At 37.6% G+C, this 15,974-nt stretch overlaps 2 protein-coding genes and 1 pseudogene across 4 annotated transcripts in view; 2 read left to right on the top strand and 1 right to left on the bottom strand.

The window, feature by feature from the left end:
• Positions 1-8,030, bottom strand: part of LOC106000731 (olfactory receptor 18-like) — a 10,406-nt gene extending 2,376 nt beyond the window's left edge. Inside the window, exon 1 of one of the 3 annotated variants that reach the window (XM_013036010.1) lies at positions 8,006-8,030. Coding sequence is in view for 1 of the 3 variants with exons in the window: in XM_013036009.1 (XP_012891463.1) it covers positions 2,658-2,688 (31 nt within the window). In the remaining 2 variants the exon portion in view is untranslated. Of the gene's footprint in view, positions 1-2,657; positions 2,689-4,534; positions 4,554-8,005 lie in introns of those variants that run through there. The other 2 variants (XM_013036011.1, XM_013036009.1) reach the window with 2 other exon arrangements.
• LOC106000706 lies at positions 5,004-5,835 on the top strand (annotated as a pseudogene).
• A 4,823-nt stretch (positions 8,031-12,853) lies between the features above and the next one.
• Positions 12,854-13,806, top strand: LOC106000705 (olfactory receptor 7G3-like). Its single transcript, XM_013035989.1, is given in 2 exon segments — positions 12,854-13,346; positions 13,349-13,806. Coding segments are annotated over 2 exon segments (951 nt in total).
• Positions 13,807-15,974: the final 2,168 nt, after the last annotated feature.

Raw genomic sequence — 15,974 nt, 5'->3', positions numbered from 1 at the left:
AATAATAATAATGATAATAATAAGTAGTTAAGTAAGCCAGTAATGAACTAGTAACAAAGACTTGTATAGGATAAAGAATGTCCTTCTCACTTTAAGAAATAATTATTATTTTCAAGGAAAAATAAAAGATGCTCAAAGTAATTTTATTTTCCTATTAGAGTTTTATAAATTTCCTTTATTAAGCTACGAATGCATCTTCTACTAGAGTCAGGACTACAGTAATTGAACTTTAAGTTAAAGTTTATGGTTTAAAATCAGGAAAACTAGTTTTCCCTTGTGACAATTATCTCCTTGTAATTTATATACTAATTCCTACACTTCATATTTATGCTTCCTCATGAAGCAAAGGGCCAGTCACCTTCTATTTGTCATTCAAAATTGATTGATTATACAACACCTATCCATATCTAGTAAATCTCATATTTTCATAGAAGTGGTTTAAGTAAAAAGGTATATAATATATAATGCTATATAATATAATATTATGTCATTACTTTTAAATGCTTCAGAAGTAATAAAATATTAAAAATATTTCAATTAAAAATAGGGTGGAATTTTTTCTTTTGTTTTGTATATGAATGTGTGTGCAAATGTAAATTCTGAGCCTTGAACTGAAGGCCTAGGAGCTGTCCCTGAAGTTTTTCGCTCAAGGCTAGAACTCTACCACTTGAGCCACAGCTCTACTTCTGGATTTTTGGTGTTTAATTGCAGATAAGAGTCTTGTGGATTTTCCTGCCCAGGTTGGTTTTGAATTAGAATCCTCAGATCGTGGCCTCCTGAGTAACTATGGTCATAGGCGTGAGCCACTGACACCTGCCTGAAGGCATATTTTAAACTGCTTCTAGGAAGAAAGAGGAGGAGGAGGAGGAGGAAGTGGAGGAGGAGGAAGAGGAGGAGGGGGAAGAAAAGGAGGAGAGGGAGGGGGAGGGGAGGAGCAGTGAGTACAGAAATGGAGGGACAAAGTGCAAAGTGTAAACAAATGCAGCAGTGATACTCAGTAGACACTCTGTTGAAAATGAACTATACTTGTGGGCAGGATGGGAAGGAAAAACGGAGAGAATGAAGGAAGGGGAAATATTGTCCAAAAAGAAATGTATTCCATCACCTGACTTACAAAATAGTAACCCCTCCGTACATTACTTTTATAATAACAATAAAAATATTTAATAGAAACAAAACAAAACAAAATTCAGGATGCAATGCTTCCTGTCATAATCCACCTTTCCCTTACTGCCACTTTCTTAAGCATTTTTAATATATCCAGAATAATTTGAAATGTAAGATGTGACATAGACATTACAAGTAAACAAACTAACCATTCATGTTTTGTCCTCTTATGATCTTTCCTTCATCCACACAACCTCTTTTCACACTTACTGGGTGATGCTGTATCTCAGTTGGGTCATTTGTAAGAGCTGGAGAGCAAATGATTCACCCCTGTCCAGTCTGAAGGGAAATCTCAGGCCCTGTCTTGAATTTGGATATGAAAATAGTACAAAACCACAGTCTCCTGTACAAGTTCATGGAAGAAATATCTAGAAATGGAGCCACCTGCGCCTGGGAAGGATCTGTCTGATGGTCTGAAGGCAGAGGCTGATTCTTGGCAATTTAAATGACTTTGAATGCTCTGTGTGCAGAGCTCACAATTAGCTGAAGGTACCATGTTATTCAAATCTCCACAGGTTTCCCTAGATGCCCTTATTTACTCTTCGTACAGAAAGGAGAAGAGAAACCCCTAAAGATTTATAAATTCTTCCTTCCCTAAGCATCTAACACGGCATAATCCACTTGTAACTTGTGTATTTTGTTTCAAATGGTGAATTGGCATTATTAATTTATTTGATTTTTGTGATGGTACTGGGGCCTGAACTCAGGGCCTCTTGATCTTGCTTGGCTTTCTTGCTCACAGCTGGTATCATACCACCTGAGCCATGCCTCCAATCTGACTTTTTAAAAAGACAGAAAATGTTATTGTTCATTAAGGTATTGTACAAAAGGGTCATCATTTCATAAGTAGGTGATAAGTATAATTTCTGTTTGGACAATGTCACCGTCTTCCTTTGCTTTTTCGCCAGTCACATGGATATTATTAACACCAAGAAACTTCTTAATATGACTTTTTAAATAATTTTAATACAATTGTATTGTTATTATTAAAGTGTTGTAAAGAGGGGCTCCATTTCATAAATCATATAATGAACATAATTTCTTTTTTTGGACAATGTTACCTTTTCCTTTGCTTTTCCCCCTGTCTCGTGTAGATTTAACAAAAGGAAATTTATTGATAAGACTTGTTAATTCATTTATACTAATTAGTAATTAATATGACTTTGAGTGAAATCTCTATTGTATGATAAGCATATAATAATCACACCCAATTGCACTTTTTCTCCTCTTGCTCAGATACTCATCCAAATACTATTCCCCTCTTAGGTCAACTCTGTATTCCACAGGAGCAATAATGCATAATATTGATCTTTCTGAGTCTGGATTCTTTTAAACCAATTAATTGTCTATTGTGGCACAATAGACATAATATATAGTATACCACTTCCCTGCACATGGTTGTTTTGGGTAGGCATTAATCATATTTCTATAGTGCAACAATCAGTACAAATTATCACCCCAACTCTTTTTCCTGGTTCTGGAACTTGTACTTTGGACCTGAGTGCTGTTCCTGAGCTCCATTTGCTCAAGGCTAGTGCTCTATTGTTTGAGCCACAGCTCGACTTCTGGCTTTTTCTAGGATTAATTTGGAGATAAGAGTCTCACAGATTTTCATGCCTGGATTGGCTTCAAATTTTGATCCTCAGATCTTAGCCTCCTGAGTAGTTAGGATTACAGACATGAGCCACTGGCACCCTGCAATAACCTCAAATTTTTCATGCTTCCCATACTCAAATTCATACTCATTTTAAATTCTTTACAATCCTTTCTATCCCACCTATAGGTATCTCCATTTTTTGGTCACAGTTTTGAAGAAATTTTTTTTAGAGATCTGATTCCATAGCAAAATATAAGCACAACCGTGTTTATTGCAGCAATATTCACCATAGCCAAGGTATGGATTCAGCCCATCTTGTAATCTTATTGTAGCTGTTTTTTTCTTCCTAGTGTGGTTGACCTTATAAATGCATGCCTTCCTTTCCCTCACATTTCATGATCACATTAAATTGATAGGAATAACTTTTTCTGCAGCTTCAAGGAATCACTGTCATGAGAGAAATTTCATGTGTTATTTCCAATGAAGTCTGGGGAATGGAGATGACTAGAAAAAATAGAAGAATAGAATGGTACCATGCTGATATTTGCTCTGATCAGAAAATTAGCTCTCAATTCCTCACTTCTGTAGAGCTAAGACTCTTTAGGGATGGGCTTCCCTGAATAAAATAGGCAGCTGAAAGAAATGTTTGGGATGCTAATGGAAGCCATATATGTCTCTACATTAGGAATCTGTCTGGCACCTCCTCCTCAACAGGCCTACACCAACAAGAAAACCTCTGCCCAGACACCAGTCCTTCTGACCAGGATCCTGATGACTCATTTCATCTTCTGAAATTCTGGAAGGACACTTCCAACTTCAACAGCCAGGAAAAAGTTTGAAAGGCACTCTTCCCCTTAAACCCACAGCACCCATTTTTTTTCTGTTCACATAGGGAGTCTCATGAACCATATCCGCTCCAAGAGGGCCAAGAGCTATGTGACTTGAATCACAGGCATGAGTCACAAATCTCAGGTAAAGAACTATTGTTTTAGAAGGAAGATTATAGTAACTATATCTGCATCATCATTTTTGATCCAGACATAGAATCATGCTGACTTAATAAACTAAGTTCTATACATTTTGTTATAACAAAAGGCCTGATATAGCTGACCACCAAAGGAACTTTCTTGTAGTGAATGAATTTGAGAGACGAGGGGTAAGAGAAGGATGATGAGTGAAGAAACATAACATAATAATTTGATTATTCACTTGGGTTCACAGAAAGCATATAGATTTATATGTTTATGTACATTAGTCAATCCTGGGGCTTGAAATCAGAACCCGGGCACTGTTCCTGAGTTTTTGCAATCAGGGCTAGTACTCTGCCACGTTGAACCACCATACTTCTGGTTTTACTTTCCTTCCCTGGCTGGCTTTGAATCAGGATTCTCAGATCTCAGCCTCCCAAGTAGCTAAGATTACAGATGTGAGTCACTGGCATCCATATGAGAATATTTTGTTTTGTATTAACATGAAGAACTTAAATGGGAACTACCTCCTCAGGAGATGGGAGGGCGAGTGGAGGAGGTGACCCAGGGCAAATACTTTATGTACAGTACTTTATGTACAAAGTACTTTATGTACAGGTGTGAAAACTGCACAGTGGAACATGATGGAATTACTTTTAATAGGGGGGAGGAGGAGAGTGCGGAAAAAATGTTAGCAGGCATAAGGTTGATGGAGTACATTGCAAGCATTTCTGGAAATGTTGCAATGAAATCTTCTTCTACAATTAATGTATGCTAATAAAAAATCTTAGTTAAAAATTACCTAAAGAGCTTGATAAGGTATAGACTGCTGATTTTTATCTTGAAGTTTGGTTGAAAAAGCACATGTGAAGTCAAAGAACATATATGCACACTATATACATATTATATTATATATGACTATAACATATACTATATATGACATATACTATATATTTTCTGCGTCAGTACTAGAGCTTGAACTCAAGGCCTTGGTGCTGTCTCTTGGCCTTATCCCTGAAGTGTGGTGCTCTACAACTTCAGTCACAGCTCCAGTTCTAGTTTTTGCATAGTTAATTGAAGATGAGAAATTTCCTTCCTGATCTGATCCTCAGATCTGAACCTCCTGAATAACCAGGATTACAGGTATGTGAACCACGAGCACTAGATGAGAACATGGATTTCTAACATGCTATCAAATGATGATGTAAGTCACCAGTCCACACATTTTTTTAAATTTCTCTTCATTTTTCACCTTTAGATTCATCAACAATATGGAAGCCAGAAACAAAACCAGTGTTTCACATTTCTTCCTCCTGGAACTGACAGAGGATCCCACTGCACCCTCTCCTCTTTGGACTCTCTCTTTTTTCAGTTGTGGGTCTTGAAGTCAGGGGCTGGGTGCTGTCTCTGAGCCCCTTGTACTCAAGGCTAGTGTTCTACCATTTGAGCCACAGCACCACATCTGGGTTTTGAATGTTCATTGGAGATAAGAGTTTCACCAGAATTTTTCTGCCTGGGTTGGCTTTCAACCATGATCCTCAGATCTCAGCCTGCTGAGTAGCTAGGATCACAAGCATGAGCTAGCTTTAGATTCTTCTAACCATTTACTTGGTCACTATCCTGGGAAACCTGCTCATCATCCTGGTCATTAGCTGTGACCCCCACCTCTACAACCCCCTGTACACTACTTCCTCTCCAACCTGTCTTTTATTGACATCTGTTTAAGCACCACCACCATCCTTAGGTTGCTGGTGAACATCCATACACAGGACCAGTGCATCACTTTACACTAGCTGCCTCCCTCAGGTTTGCTTTAATTTGAATTTTGCATTCTTGGAAAATGTCCTTCTGGTTGTGATGGGCTATGATTGCCACGTGGCCATTTGTGACCTTCAGAGCTATATGGTCATCATGAACCCCTACCTGTGTGAGATGCTAATTCTCTCATCCCTAATCTTTAACACTGGGAACTCCTCTGGGTCTGATGCTATTGAGCCTGTCCGTCTGCACAGATCTAGGGACCTCCCCCCCCCCCGGTTCTTCTATGAATCAGCTCAGTTCATCAAGATTGTCCTTTCTGATACCTTTGTCATAACTTCCTGACATAAGTTTGGACTTGTTGGCATTCCTGGCTCTGGAATTCCTTTTCTTTTATACTCAGATTGTCTCTTCCATTCCATGAGAGGCAGGTATAAAACTGTCTCCACCTGTGGGTCTCACCTATCTGTTTTGTCCTTCCTACAAGGGTAGGTTTGAAGGCATACAATGATTCTACTACTGATTCACCCAGGAAGACTTCCGTGGCTTCAGTGATGTATGTACATGGTGGTCCCTCAAATGCCAGACCCCAATATCTACAGCCTGAGGAACAGGAAAGTGATGGGAGGGAGACTTGAAGAAATTAATCCAGAGGGCAGGTGTTCTTCTGTAAATACACATGTTTTGGGATTGATTTGTAGAGTATCTCGCTGTGACAGGGTTTCTGGGGAGTTTGAGCATCTCATGCTTTCTTTCCTCATGTGCTTCTCAAATGATCAGATGACATACAAAGCTAATTATATTTCATATTGAGTTTGTGATTTGGCTTCCTGCCTGGATCTGTGATGTTGGACAACTCTTACCCCCTTCTCAATTTCCATACTCCTGTTCATTTGCTTACTTCCTAGACTCAGATTTATACTATCCAAGCTAGGAAATCAGCCTAGATAAAGAGAAATGGAGGAATGGATAAAGAAATATATTGAAACACTTGAACAAGGAAATAGACTCCAACTGGAAAGAAGTGGACATCTTGTTATTTCAACAAACCACATGAAAATGGAGGATATAATGCGAAATGAGATAACCCAGACACGGAAGAAAAAAATAGTTACCTGTTCTCTCACACATGTAGGTAGGAGTCAACATTTTCACATGGATGTGTAGAATAATGAATCTAGAGTTTTGGGAGAGCTTGGGGGAAGATGTGGACAAAGGGGGAGTGAATTAGATTATTATTCTGAGTGAATGGAAATATTATGCTAATCCAATTAATAGGTATAATTAATTAGTATTAATAAAAGATCAGAAAAGTTCTTGGAAATGCTCCCCAAAAAGTTAAACTTCCCTAACAGCAATTTCATTTTTCTATTTCTTCTATAGAAAAATTTCCCAGGAGCACTTTCCAGACCCACTTCCTCCCCCAATTTTCTCCTCACCATTGTCTCCAAGGTCAGTGCAATGAGCCTGTAACCTAACACCCAGAAATGGAATGTGTCAACCTCATTCTGGCCGGAATGTAATTTGTCAAATTTCCTATACCTAATATATTAGCGGTATCAACTCTAAGTTAATACTTCCCAAAACATCATTCTCACTTGTCTTTCACATCCGTTTTACTCTACAAAGATATGAACTCTCTTTTGAAATACCTTCCTCATCTCTCCAGCTTGTACCAGGCTCAGTTCATATTCTTCTCCTCTGCTCTTTCTTCCTACCTTTATTTTCACTCTGTGTGTGTGTGTGTGCGCGCGCGCGTGCGCTTGTGCGTGCATGCACGCGCACATGCACGCGCGCATTTGTGCTGTTACTGGGACTTGAATTCAGAGCCTGGGCATTGTCTTGTAACTTTTTTGAATTCATTTAAAAATTATCTCTAAATGGTTGTACAAGCAAGGTATCATTCAACAAAGAAATTTATGCATATGATGCATCTTGATCAGTATTACACCTCCTTCAACAATAATCTACATTTCTTATTTTTTTGATATATACAATGAATTCTCAAATACATTCTCCCTGTTTCCCCACCCCCAACCCTCTTCATTTGTTTACCCCTCTCCCCTTGACCCCACTCTTGCCTGCATACACTCATTTCTTGGTGCTTATTTTGTTGGGTTTTGAATTAGTCTTTTTTTTTAAATAAAAAAATACTATTTGAGCTCTCTATAGTATTTATAATTAGCATGCATACCACCCAGCCTATTTACTCATAGACTTATAGGCACATTCTATGTATCACTAATGGTAGAAAACAGGCAACCTTTATTTCTCTTACTTCACTTAATACAATTCTTTCCAAGTCTTTCCATTTCCTTATGAATTGTACAATATTATTCTTCCCTTAGCTTTTGGCTGATACTCCACTACGTGAGCTTGCCTTGTCTGGCATTCTCTAGTAAACTGGAGATAGGAGTCTCACAGACTTTTCTGCTCAGGCTATCTTTGAACTGAGATCCTTCAGATCTCAACATCCTTTATAGTACAGATATAAGCCACCTGGGCCCAAGAGAACTTGATATTTTAATGAGATTCTTGAGTTCTACAAGTCAGAAGGGCTTTAGCTAAAATGCCTAAAAATGTAGTCACTCTAGTTTGCTCAAATCATTACAGTAATTATCTTGAATAAATCATGGCACTCAAAAATTCTTTTTCTCCCATTGGTTAGCTTCACTCCAATATTCATTCTTGTCATAGTTACTTGGATGAGATGTAAAATTCAGACAATGCAACTATAAATCTCTCAGCATTTTCCAATGTTAGTTAACAGTCCACTAAGTATTTATTCTCATTAAAATGTGTTTATTTTAGCCAGCATCCATAATTCACACTTGTAATCCTACTTATTCAGGCTGAAATCTGAGTATTGCAGTTCAAAGTCAGCCTGGGCAGGAAAGTCCATGAGACTCTTATCTCCAATGAACCACCAAAAAGCTGGAAATGGAGCTGTACCTCAAGTGGTAGAGTGCCAAACTCGAGCAGAAAACCTCATTGTCCATTCCCAGGCCCCTGAGTTCAAGGCTTAGGACTGGCACTAAAAAAAAGTGTGTTAATTTTTATTTCTGTCTAACAATCAAACTCTAAAAGCTTTTCCAAATACTCAGTATATTGATTCCTATATGTTGCCACTTCTCTTCTATAAAAGCTACAGCTTCACTTAGGAATTTAATGAATGAAAATTCCAAAATGGAGACTCTGTGGATTTGAAGCCATCATAACCTCTCTACCTCCCTGAGACTCTGGTAAGATAATTAGCATGATCTTATGGGCCTGTGTACTCTAGCTCTCTCATACTAATATATCACTCAGAATAAGAAGGGATTTTGTCATTAGATTCCCTTGAGATAAGACCCCCGGATACAAGAATGAGAGAGAAGAGGAAAAGAATATTGTGTAGAAGGAAATATCTCTGGCTTTTCAGGGTTAGAAACACAGTCACCCAGGACTTTTTCCCCTTCCGTGACCTATGCCATTTAATGACTTGTGTTGCCCTTGGGAGAGAAATGGCAACCAGCCTATGCCTAACAAAGAGGGCTGATAATTGAACCCCAGGGCCCCAGACACTGCAGATAATGGACTGAACCTGCCTTACTCCAAATCAATGCTCAGGTCAAAAATCCAGACTCGATAAATGCTACATGTTAAATGCTTGTTACCTCACCAGCCCACTTGCCCTTCCTACAGATGCAGTCACCACCTTCTTCCTCAAAATCCAGTAAAAAAGTAAATTCTTCACTCCTGGATTCAAGGTAATCTGATATTCTCCCCCAACAAATACTATAAGGAATTAAAGGTTTTTTTTCCTATTTATTTAGTTATATTGATCTTTGGGTTTGAAGTAAGAGCCTGGACTCTATTTCTGAGTTTTTTCACTAAAGGCTAGTGCTCTACCACTTTGAACCACATCACCACTTCTGGCTTTCTAGTGGTTCATTAGAGATAACAGTCTCACAGACTTTCCTGGGCTTTGAACTACCAACCTCAGTTTTCAGCCTCCTGAGTAGTTGGAATTACAGATTAGCACCTGGTGGTGGCAGCTCCTCCCCCTCCTCCCTCTCCTCCTTCTCTTTCTCCCTCCTCCTCTTTCCCACTCCTCTTCCCTCTTCCTTCCTTTTCATACTCCTTTCTCCCTCTCTGTATTTCCCTGCCTCTCATTTTCTTTCTGTTTTCAAGATCATCCACGAGGTCAGAGATTTGTCTTGGGTAAAACCAAGTCTCTGGACTAATTTGTAATCCTGTTCTTACAGAAGTCCTTCCTCTTTTCAGTCACTTTGCAGTCATCTCTCTCCATAGTCACATTGTTGCTCTATCTTCCAAGCACCTAAAGAGTCATTTTCCCCCTGAGTATGAATTAGACCCTTCTGGAACCATTTAGAAATTCTTTGCCTTTTTCCTTCTTTAGGTGTGGAGAAATTGAAGTGAAGTTGGCCTTTTAAGTTAAGTTAATTTCTGGTATTAACTTCATTAATTATTTATTTTCCCTTAAAGAACTCTAGTCAGAAAGATACAGATAGATAGTAGATGGATAAATGAGAGAATTACTGATGATGATGTTTCATGGTAGATCCAGTTGTGAGAACAGAGAAATTACCACTTAAAAGACTGGATTTAGAGTCTTTTGGGAGTGCTATCAGGCAGCAGGGGGCTCCAGTCACAGAGCCCTACCTCCCTAAATACAACTAACAGTGCTTATATAGTCTCCAAACCACACAAGGTGCATGGACTTAATCTTAACAAATAGCAAATCAGATGTGAACACAAGCAAAGTAAATAAAAAACCAGTGAACACTCAAATTCAACAAAGATGTTAAATATAAGCCAAAACAAATCAAATGTGGATGCAATCAATGGAAATCAAAAACTAATCACCCAAGGAGAGTAAGACTTTTCTGGAACTCACCAGCTCAAAACACATTTATAAACTAAAGAATGCCATCTGTTATCAAGGCCTTTTGCTTAGACCCTATCTTCTTAGTTCAATATATTACTAGATGGTTAATGGACTAGACACAGTTAGATAATAGATAAATGACAGATATATAAATAAATGATAGACATATACAAAGTTAGTATAGATGGATGACAGAATAGCTATTAGATAGATGATAGAATAGACAGATAATAGATAGATAGATAGATGAAAGTAAGATAGGATATGAAGATGCTAGGATTTTATGTGTGCACATTTAGATACACTTATGGTAGATGTATAAAGTATTTGTGAAACAGGGTCATATGACACAACCCCTGCTGATTCTGAATTCTCAATCCTCTTTCTCAGCTTCCTGAGTACTGGGATTATAGGCATACATCACCATGCCCACTAAACCATGTACTCACTCACTGTGTATACAATTAGGACAATTAGCAAACCTACTACCACATACATTTAGAACTTCTACCTAGTGAGCAACAGGAGAATTTTTGCAATACAGATTGCAGTCTTGTTGATACATATAGTTTCCTTGCTGTGCAACCAGAGAGAAGTTCCTGGCTAAGCAGACTCCATTTGAGGAGGGTGAGTCTTTGTGGAGCTACACAGTAGATTTTGGTCGTGTGTCTCTTAAAATTGCACAGCATGCTATTAGGAAATACTTTAACCAAATGAAAAGTGCAGGGAGCATTCAAATATGCAATTATGAAATCACTTCTCTGTATTACATTTTTCCATTAGCCACATATGTGTGCATACATATATATTTGTGTGTGTGTGTGCACATATGTGTGCATACATGCTGGTTTCTGGTACTAGGGCTTGAACTCAAAACCTGGCTACAGCACTTTAGGGTTTTTTCATGGTGGTTGTTTTGTTCAAGGCTCACATTCTACCACTTAAACCACAGCACCACTTCTAGCTTTTTGGCTGTTCTTTGAGGATAAGAATCTCACAGATTTTCCTGCCTGGGCTGGATTTGTTTGAACCGCAATCTTAGATCTTTGTCTCCCAAGTAGCTATGATTACAGGTTCCACTGGCACCTAGCTCCCTTAGAAATTAAGAAAAAAACTGAAATAATACACTGCTCTTAAAGTCCTCCTTTTATTCTATTTTTGATCCTCTCACTAGGAGCCATCATCACTGGTTGGAATTTGCTAACAATTCTCCATGCTTACTTGCAGACAGTAATGTGCAGCAATGACATCATAAAAAACTATTTTCAGCAAATACAGATTACCACTGGTGTGGGCTGTCTCTGACAATGAATATTGGGCTACTTAAAATAATATTGAGTAATATAGGAAGCAGTGTTTAGACAAACTGTATAATATGTATCATATATAACATAACACACTGCTTTAATTCAGCAGCAGAATTAAATATTATACATTTTATATCTCATGTATAACTATATATAATATTATATAACATATATAATGATGCATTATACTACATCTAATATATAATATCTGTATATTGTATCTTATATATTATACACTATATGTAACTAGATTACACATAATATATAACATAGATTTATAATATACACTTTGTATATGTCATGTTTACAATATTATTTCTAATATAATATATATAATATAATACAATTTATTATATATTATATACTATATTATTATATAATACATAACTTATATATGACATTGTATGACAATTTATTATATATGACATACTATATATTATATATTTTACATTGTATATATTATATATTACATGATATATTACATATCATATAATTATATATTATATCATTCATATTCAATTCCATACATATATATTATTAATATATAATTATATATGTGCAAGTTGGCATAAGATGCTGATGGCTGTGTCATGTTATTGAACAATGTTTCAGAATACCTGTGAAGTCCATTGCCATGGTTACCCCTTCAAGAAGGAAGGTCAAGATTGAAAGAGGGCCACAACAGTGATCTGCACTGTATTAGTTCTTTTTTTTTCTTTTAAGAGAAATTACACCCAAATATTTGAATATAAATTTGGACATGTCAGCTGGTGGATGTGAAACCCCTTCCTTTCCACTCGTCTGTCATTTTCATGATGCCTGACACACAACATTAAAAACACAATCATTTCTATTTATTTTAAGGGCTGTTTAAGTTTTCATGTTTCCTGCCACAATGGTTATCATGATCAGACTGCTCTTCCCTTTGAGTATTAGTTCTGTTAAATTACATACATCCAGAACTCATTGAGGTATATTTATGTTTACATTTTATATTTATGTTTACATTTACTATGTTAAGCATTAAGACCCGAGAGTTGTTAATAAAAAAGGGAAAGACGTGGGCGAGCAAAAGGGAAAAAAAGGAGTACCAAGAGAAAAATTTCTGTCCCTCATTTGTTTTATAACATGTGTCCTTTCATTTTCTCTTAGCCCCATCAACAACATGAAACCAAGAAACATCTCAGATGCTGAAGAATTTTTCCTCCTGGGTCTCTCAGGAGATCTAGACCTGCAGCCTATCCTCTTTGGTCTGTTCCTGTCCATCTACCTGATCACCGTGCTCGGAAATCTGCTCATCATCCTGGCCATCAGCTATGACCCTCACCTCCACACTCCCATGTACTTCTTCATCTCCAACCTCTCCTTCATTGACATCTGCTTCATCTCCACCACTGTCCCCACGATGCTGGCCAACCTCCAGGATCAGAGCAAATCCATCAGTTACCTGGGCTATCTCACGCAAATCTGCTTTGTCCTGCTTTTTGCTGGCTTGGAAAATGGAATTCTGGTCATGATGGCATATGATCGGTTTGTGGCCATCTGTCATCCCCTGAGGTTCAATGTTATCATGAACCCTAAATTCTGTGGGATGCTGGTTGCTCTATCCTTTCTCATTAGTTTTCTCGATGCCCTCCTCCATACTTTGATGGCACTTCGTTGTCTTTCTGCACCCATCTGGAAATCCCTCAATTTTTCTGCGAGTTGGCTCATATCCTCAAACTTGCCTGTTCTGACACTCTTATCAATAACACTTTGGTATATTTGGTGACGAGTCTCTTGGGTGTTATTCCACTCTCTGGGATAGTTTTTTCTTACATTCAAATAATCTCTTCTGTCCTGAAAATCCCCTCAGCTGGAGGAAAGCATAAAGTATTCTCGATCTGTGTGTCGCACATAATAGTTGTCTCTTTGTTCTATGGGACTGGTTTCGGGGTGTACCTCAGTTATGCAGGTACTCACTCAGACAGCAAGAGTGCCATTGCCTCAGTCATGTACACTGTGGTGACCCCCATAATGAACCCCTTTATCTACAGCCTGAGGAACAAGGACATGGTGGGAGCTCTGAAGAAACTTACTTCTAGAATCGTCTCCTTCCATTGGTGTGGCAGGTGTTGACACTGCTTATGTCAGGAATAAATAAATAACAAATGATACAGAAGACCTGGCAAATTCCTTGGAATGTAGAAAACTGGAAATGGAATAGTTACTGATTAGAATCACAGAATCTGATGCCTTGAGTATAATGCTACTTACACGGGGCTAGAGCTCTGTGTATTTTCATCATCTATTCAATTTTGCCAAAGTCTTGCGTATTCATCTCTGATTCTGACATCATTAAATCAGTGCACATACAATCATGCAATCTCTATATAGCTATGGACAGGTATAGTGAAGTTTTGGTCAACAAGGAACCCTTTCTATAATAGTGATTCCATCAGGTTCCATCTGAAGGAGAATAAACAAAGCTGACACATTGCGATGTTGTTGGTAGAATTACCCCACTAGTGGAAACAATCAAGATTCCTTTTCCTCATGTCCCTACTCTTATCCCGGATCTACACACACACACACACACACACACACACACACACACCCCTAATAACATAGAAAGAGCTGATCTCTTCTTTAGAGTCTTACCCTCAAGTAGCTCAACCTGTTCTAATTTTTTTAAAGAAACTAACCCTTCCCAAATGTAACAAACCAATCACTAAATGGCTAAGGGAGTTAAGGAGACTTCTCAGAAGAAGAGATGAGAATGGCAAAGAAATGCATGACAAATAGTTCATCATCCCTGGCCATAAAGGAGATGCAGATTAAAAACGATTCTGAGATTCCATCTCACCCCAGTTAGATTGGCCAACATGGTGAATTTGAACAACAACAAATGTTGGTCAGGATGTGGGGGAATAAAGATCCCCACTGCACTGATGGTGGGAATGTAAAGTACTACAACCACTTTGGACAGTAGTCTGGATATTCCTCAAAAAACAAAATGGAGATCTTCCCTACAACCAAGCCATATCATTCCTGGCCATCTACCTTGAACATCATGAGCCAGGATATGATAAGAACATCTGAAAATCCATGTTCATTGCCACACTATTCACAATAACCAAGACATGGAAACAGCCTAGATAACTCACAATAGGGATTGAATGGATGGATTTTTAAAAATGTGGTACCTACACAATGGAGTTTTGCACAGCTATTAGAATGAATAAAATGATTTCATTTGTGGGAAACAGTGGAACTAGAAAAAATCATGTTAAGTGAAGTAAGCCAAACTCAGAGAGACAAATGATGCATGATCTGTCGCATATGCAGAAATTAGATCTAAAATAGACTATGATATGATAAAGGATACCGGATTCTAGATATTCACATACAGATAGAACAAAAGAGTATCTGGGTGCTGTTCCTGTGGGTTTTTTTTCTCAAGGCTATTTCTCTACCACTTGAGCCACAGTTCCACTCTGGCTTTTTGGTGGCCAGTTGGAGATAATAGTATTACAATTGCCATCCTGAGATCTCAGCTCTGAGCCACCAGCACCCAGCTCAGTGTAATTTTCATCTGCCTTTTGGTTTTTATTTTTTAAGCTAAAGATACTTAACATTTCTTCAAATATCTTTTCACTATTTATATTTGTTTCAAAACTATGTCTTCAGTTTATTTATTTGCCCATTTATTAATTGGGTTGTTTGTGTTTTGGGGGTTTAATTTTTGAAGCTGATTTTATGTTAGTTTGGACATTAATCTTTTATCTAATAAATATCTGGAAAAAATCTTCTACTCTGTAGGTTAGATCTTGATGCCAAAAGTTTTTTTCTCTGCAGAAGTTTAAAAAGTCAATGTATTTTCATTTGTTAGTTCTTACTCTTACTTTTAGAGCAACCATAGTATATTCAGAAATACATTACCTATTCCCATGTCTTTAAGGACAAAAATGATTATGTTAAATGAAATAAACCAGACTTGTCAAGACAAATATCATGTGTCTCTCATATGAAAACTATAGATTCTTTCACAATAGAGAAAAGCAGAAAGGAGACTATTTTGGAAGAGTAGAGAAGGCCTAAGACACTAGGATAGAGTAAATATATTTAAAGTACATTATCCACATCTATCAGAATGTCATAATGAAGTCTATTATTTTGTACAATTACATACCCTAAAAGAAACGTCATGGGTATTTGTGATCTTATACTACTATTAACCTGCTACTTATAGTTCTATTACAACATTATGGGTAGAACATATTTTAAAACCTATCATAAGCCCTAAG

This window comes from Dipodomys ordii, unplaced genomic scaffold (assembly GCF_000151885.1).
Source record: "Dipodomys ordii isolate 6190 unplaced genomic scaffold, Dord_2.0 Scaffold235, whole genome shotgun sequence".
NCBI lineage: Eukaryota > Metazoa > Chordata > Mammalia > Rodentia > Heteromyidae > Dipodomys > Dipodomys ordii.
This window is presented reverse-complemented; position numbering and strand designations above follow the sequence as displayed.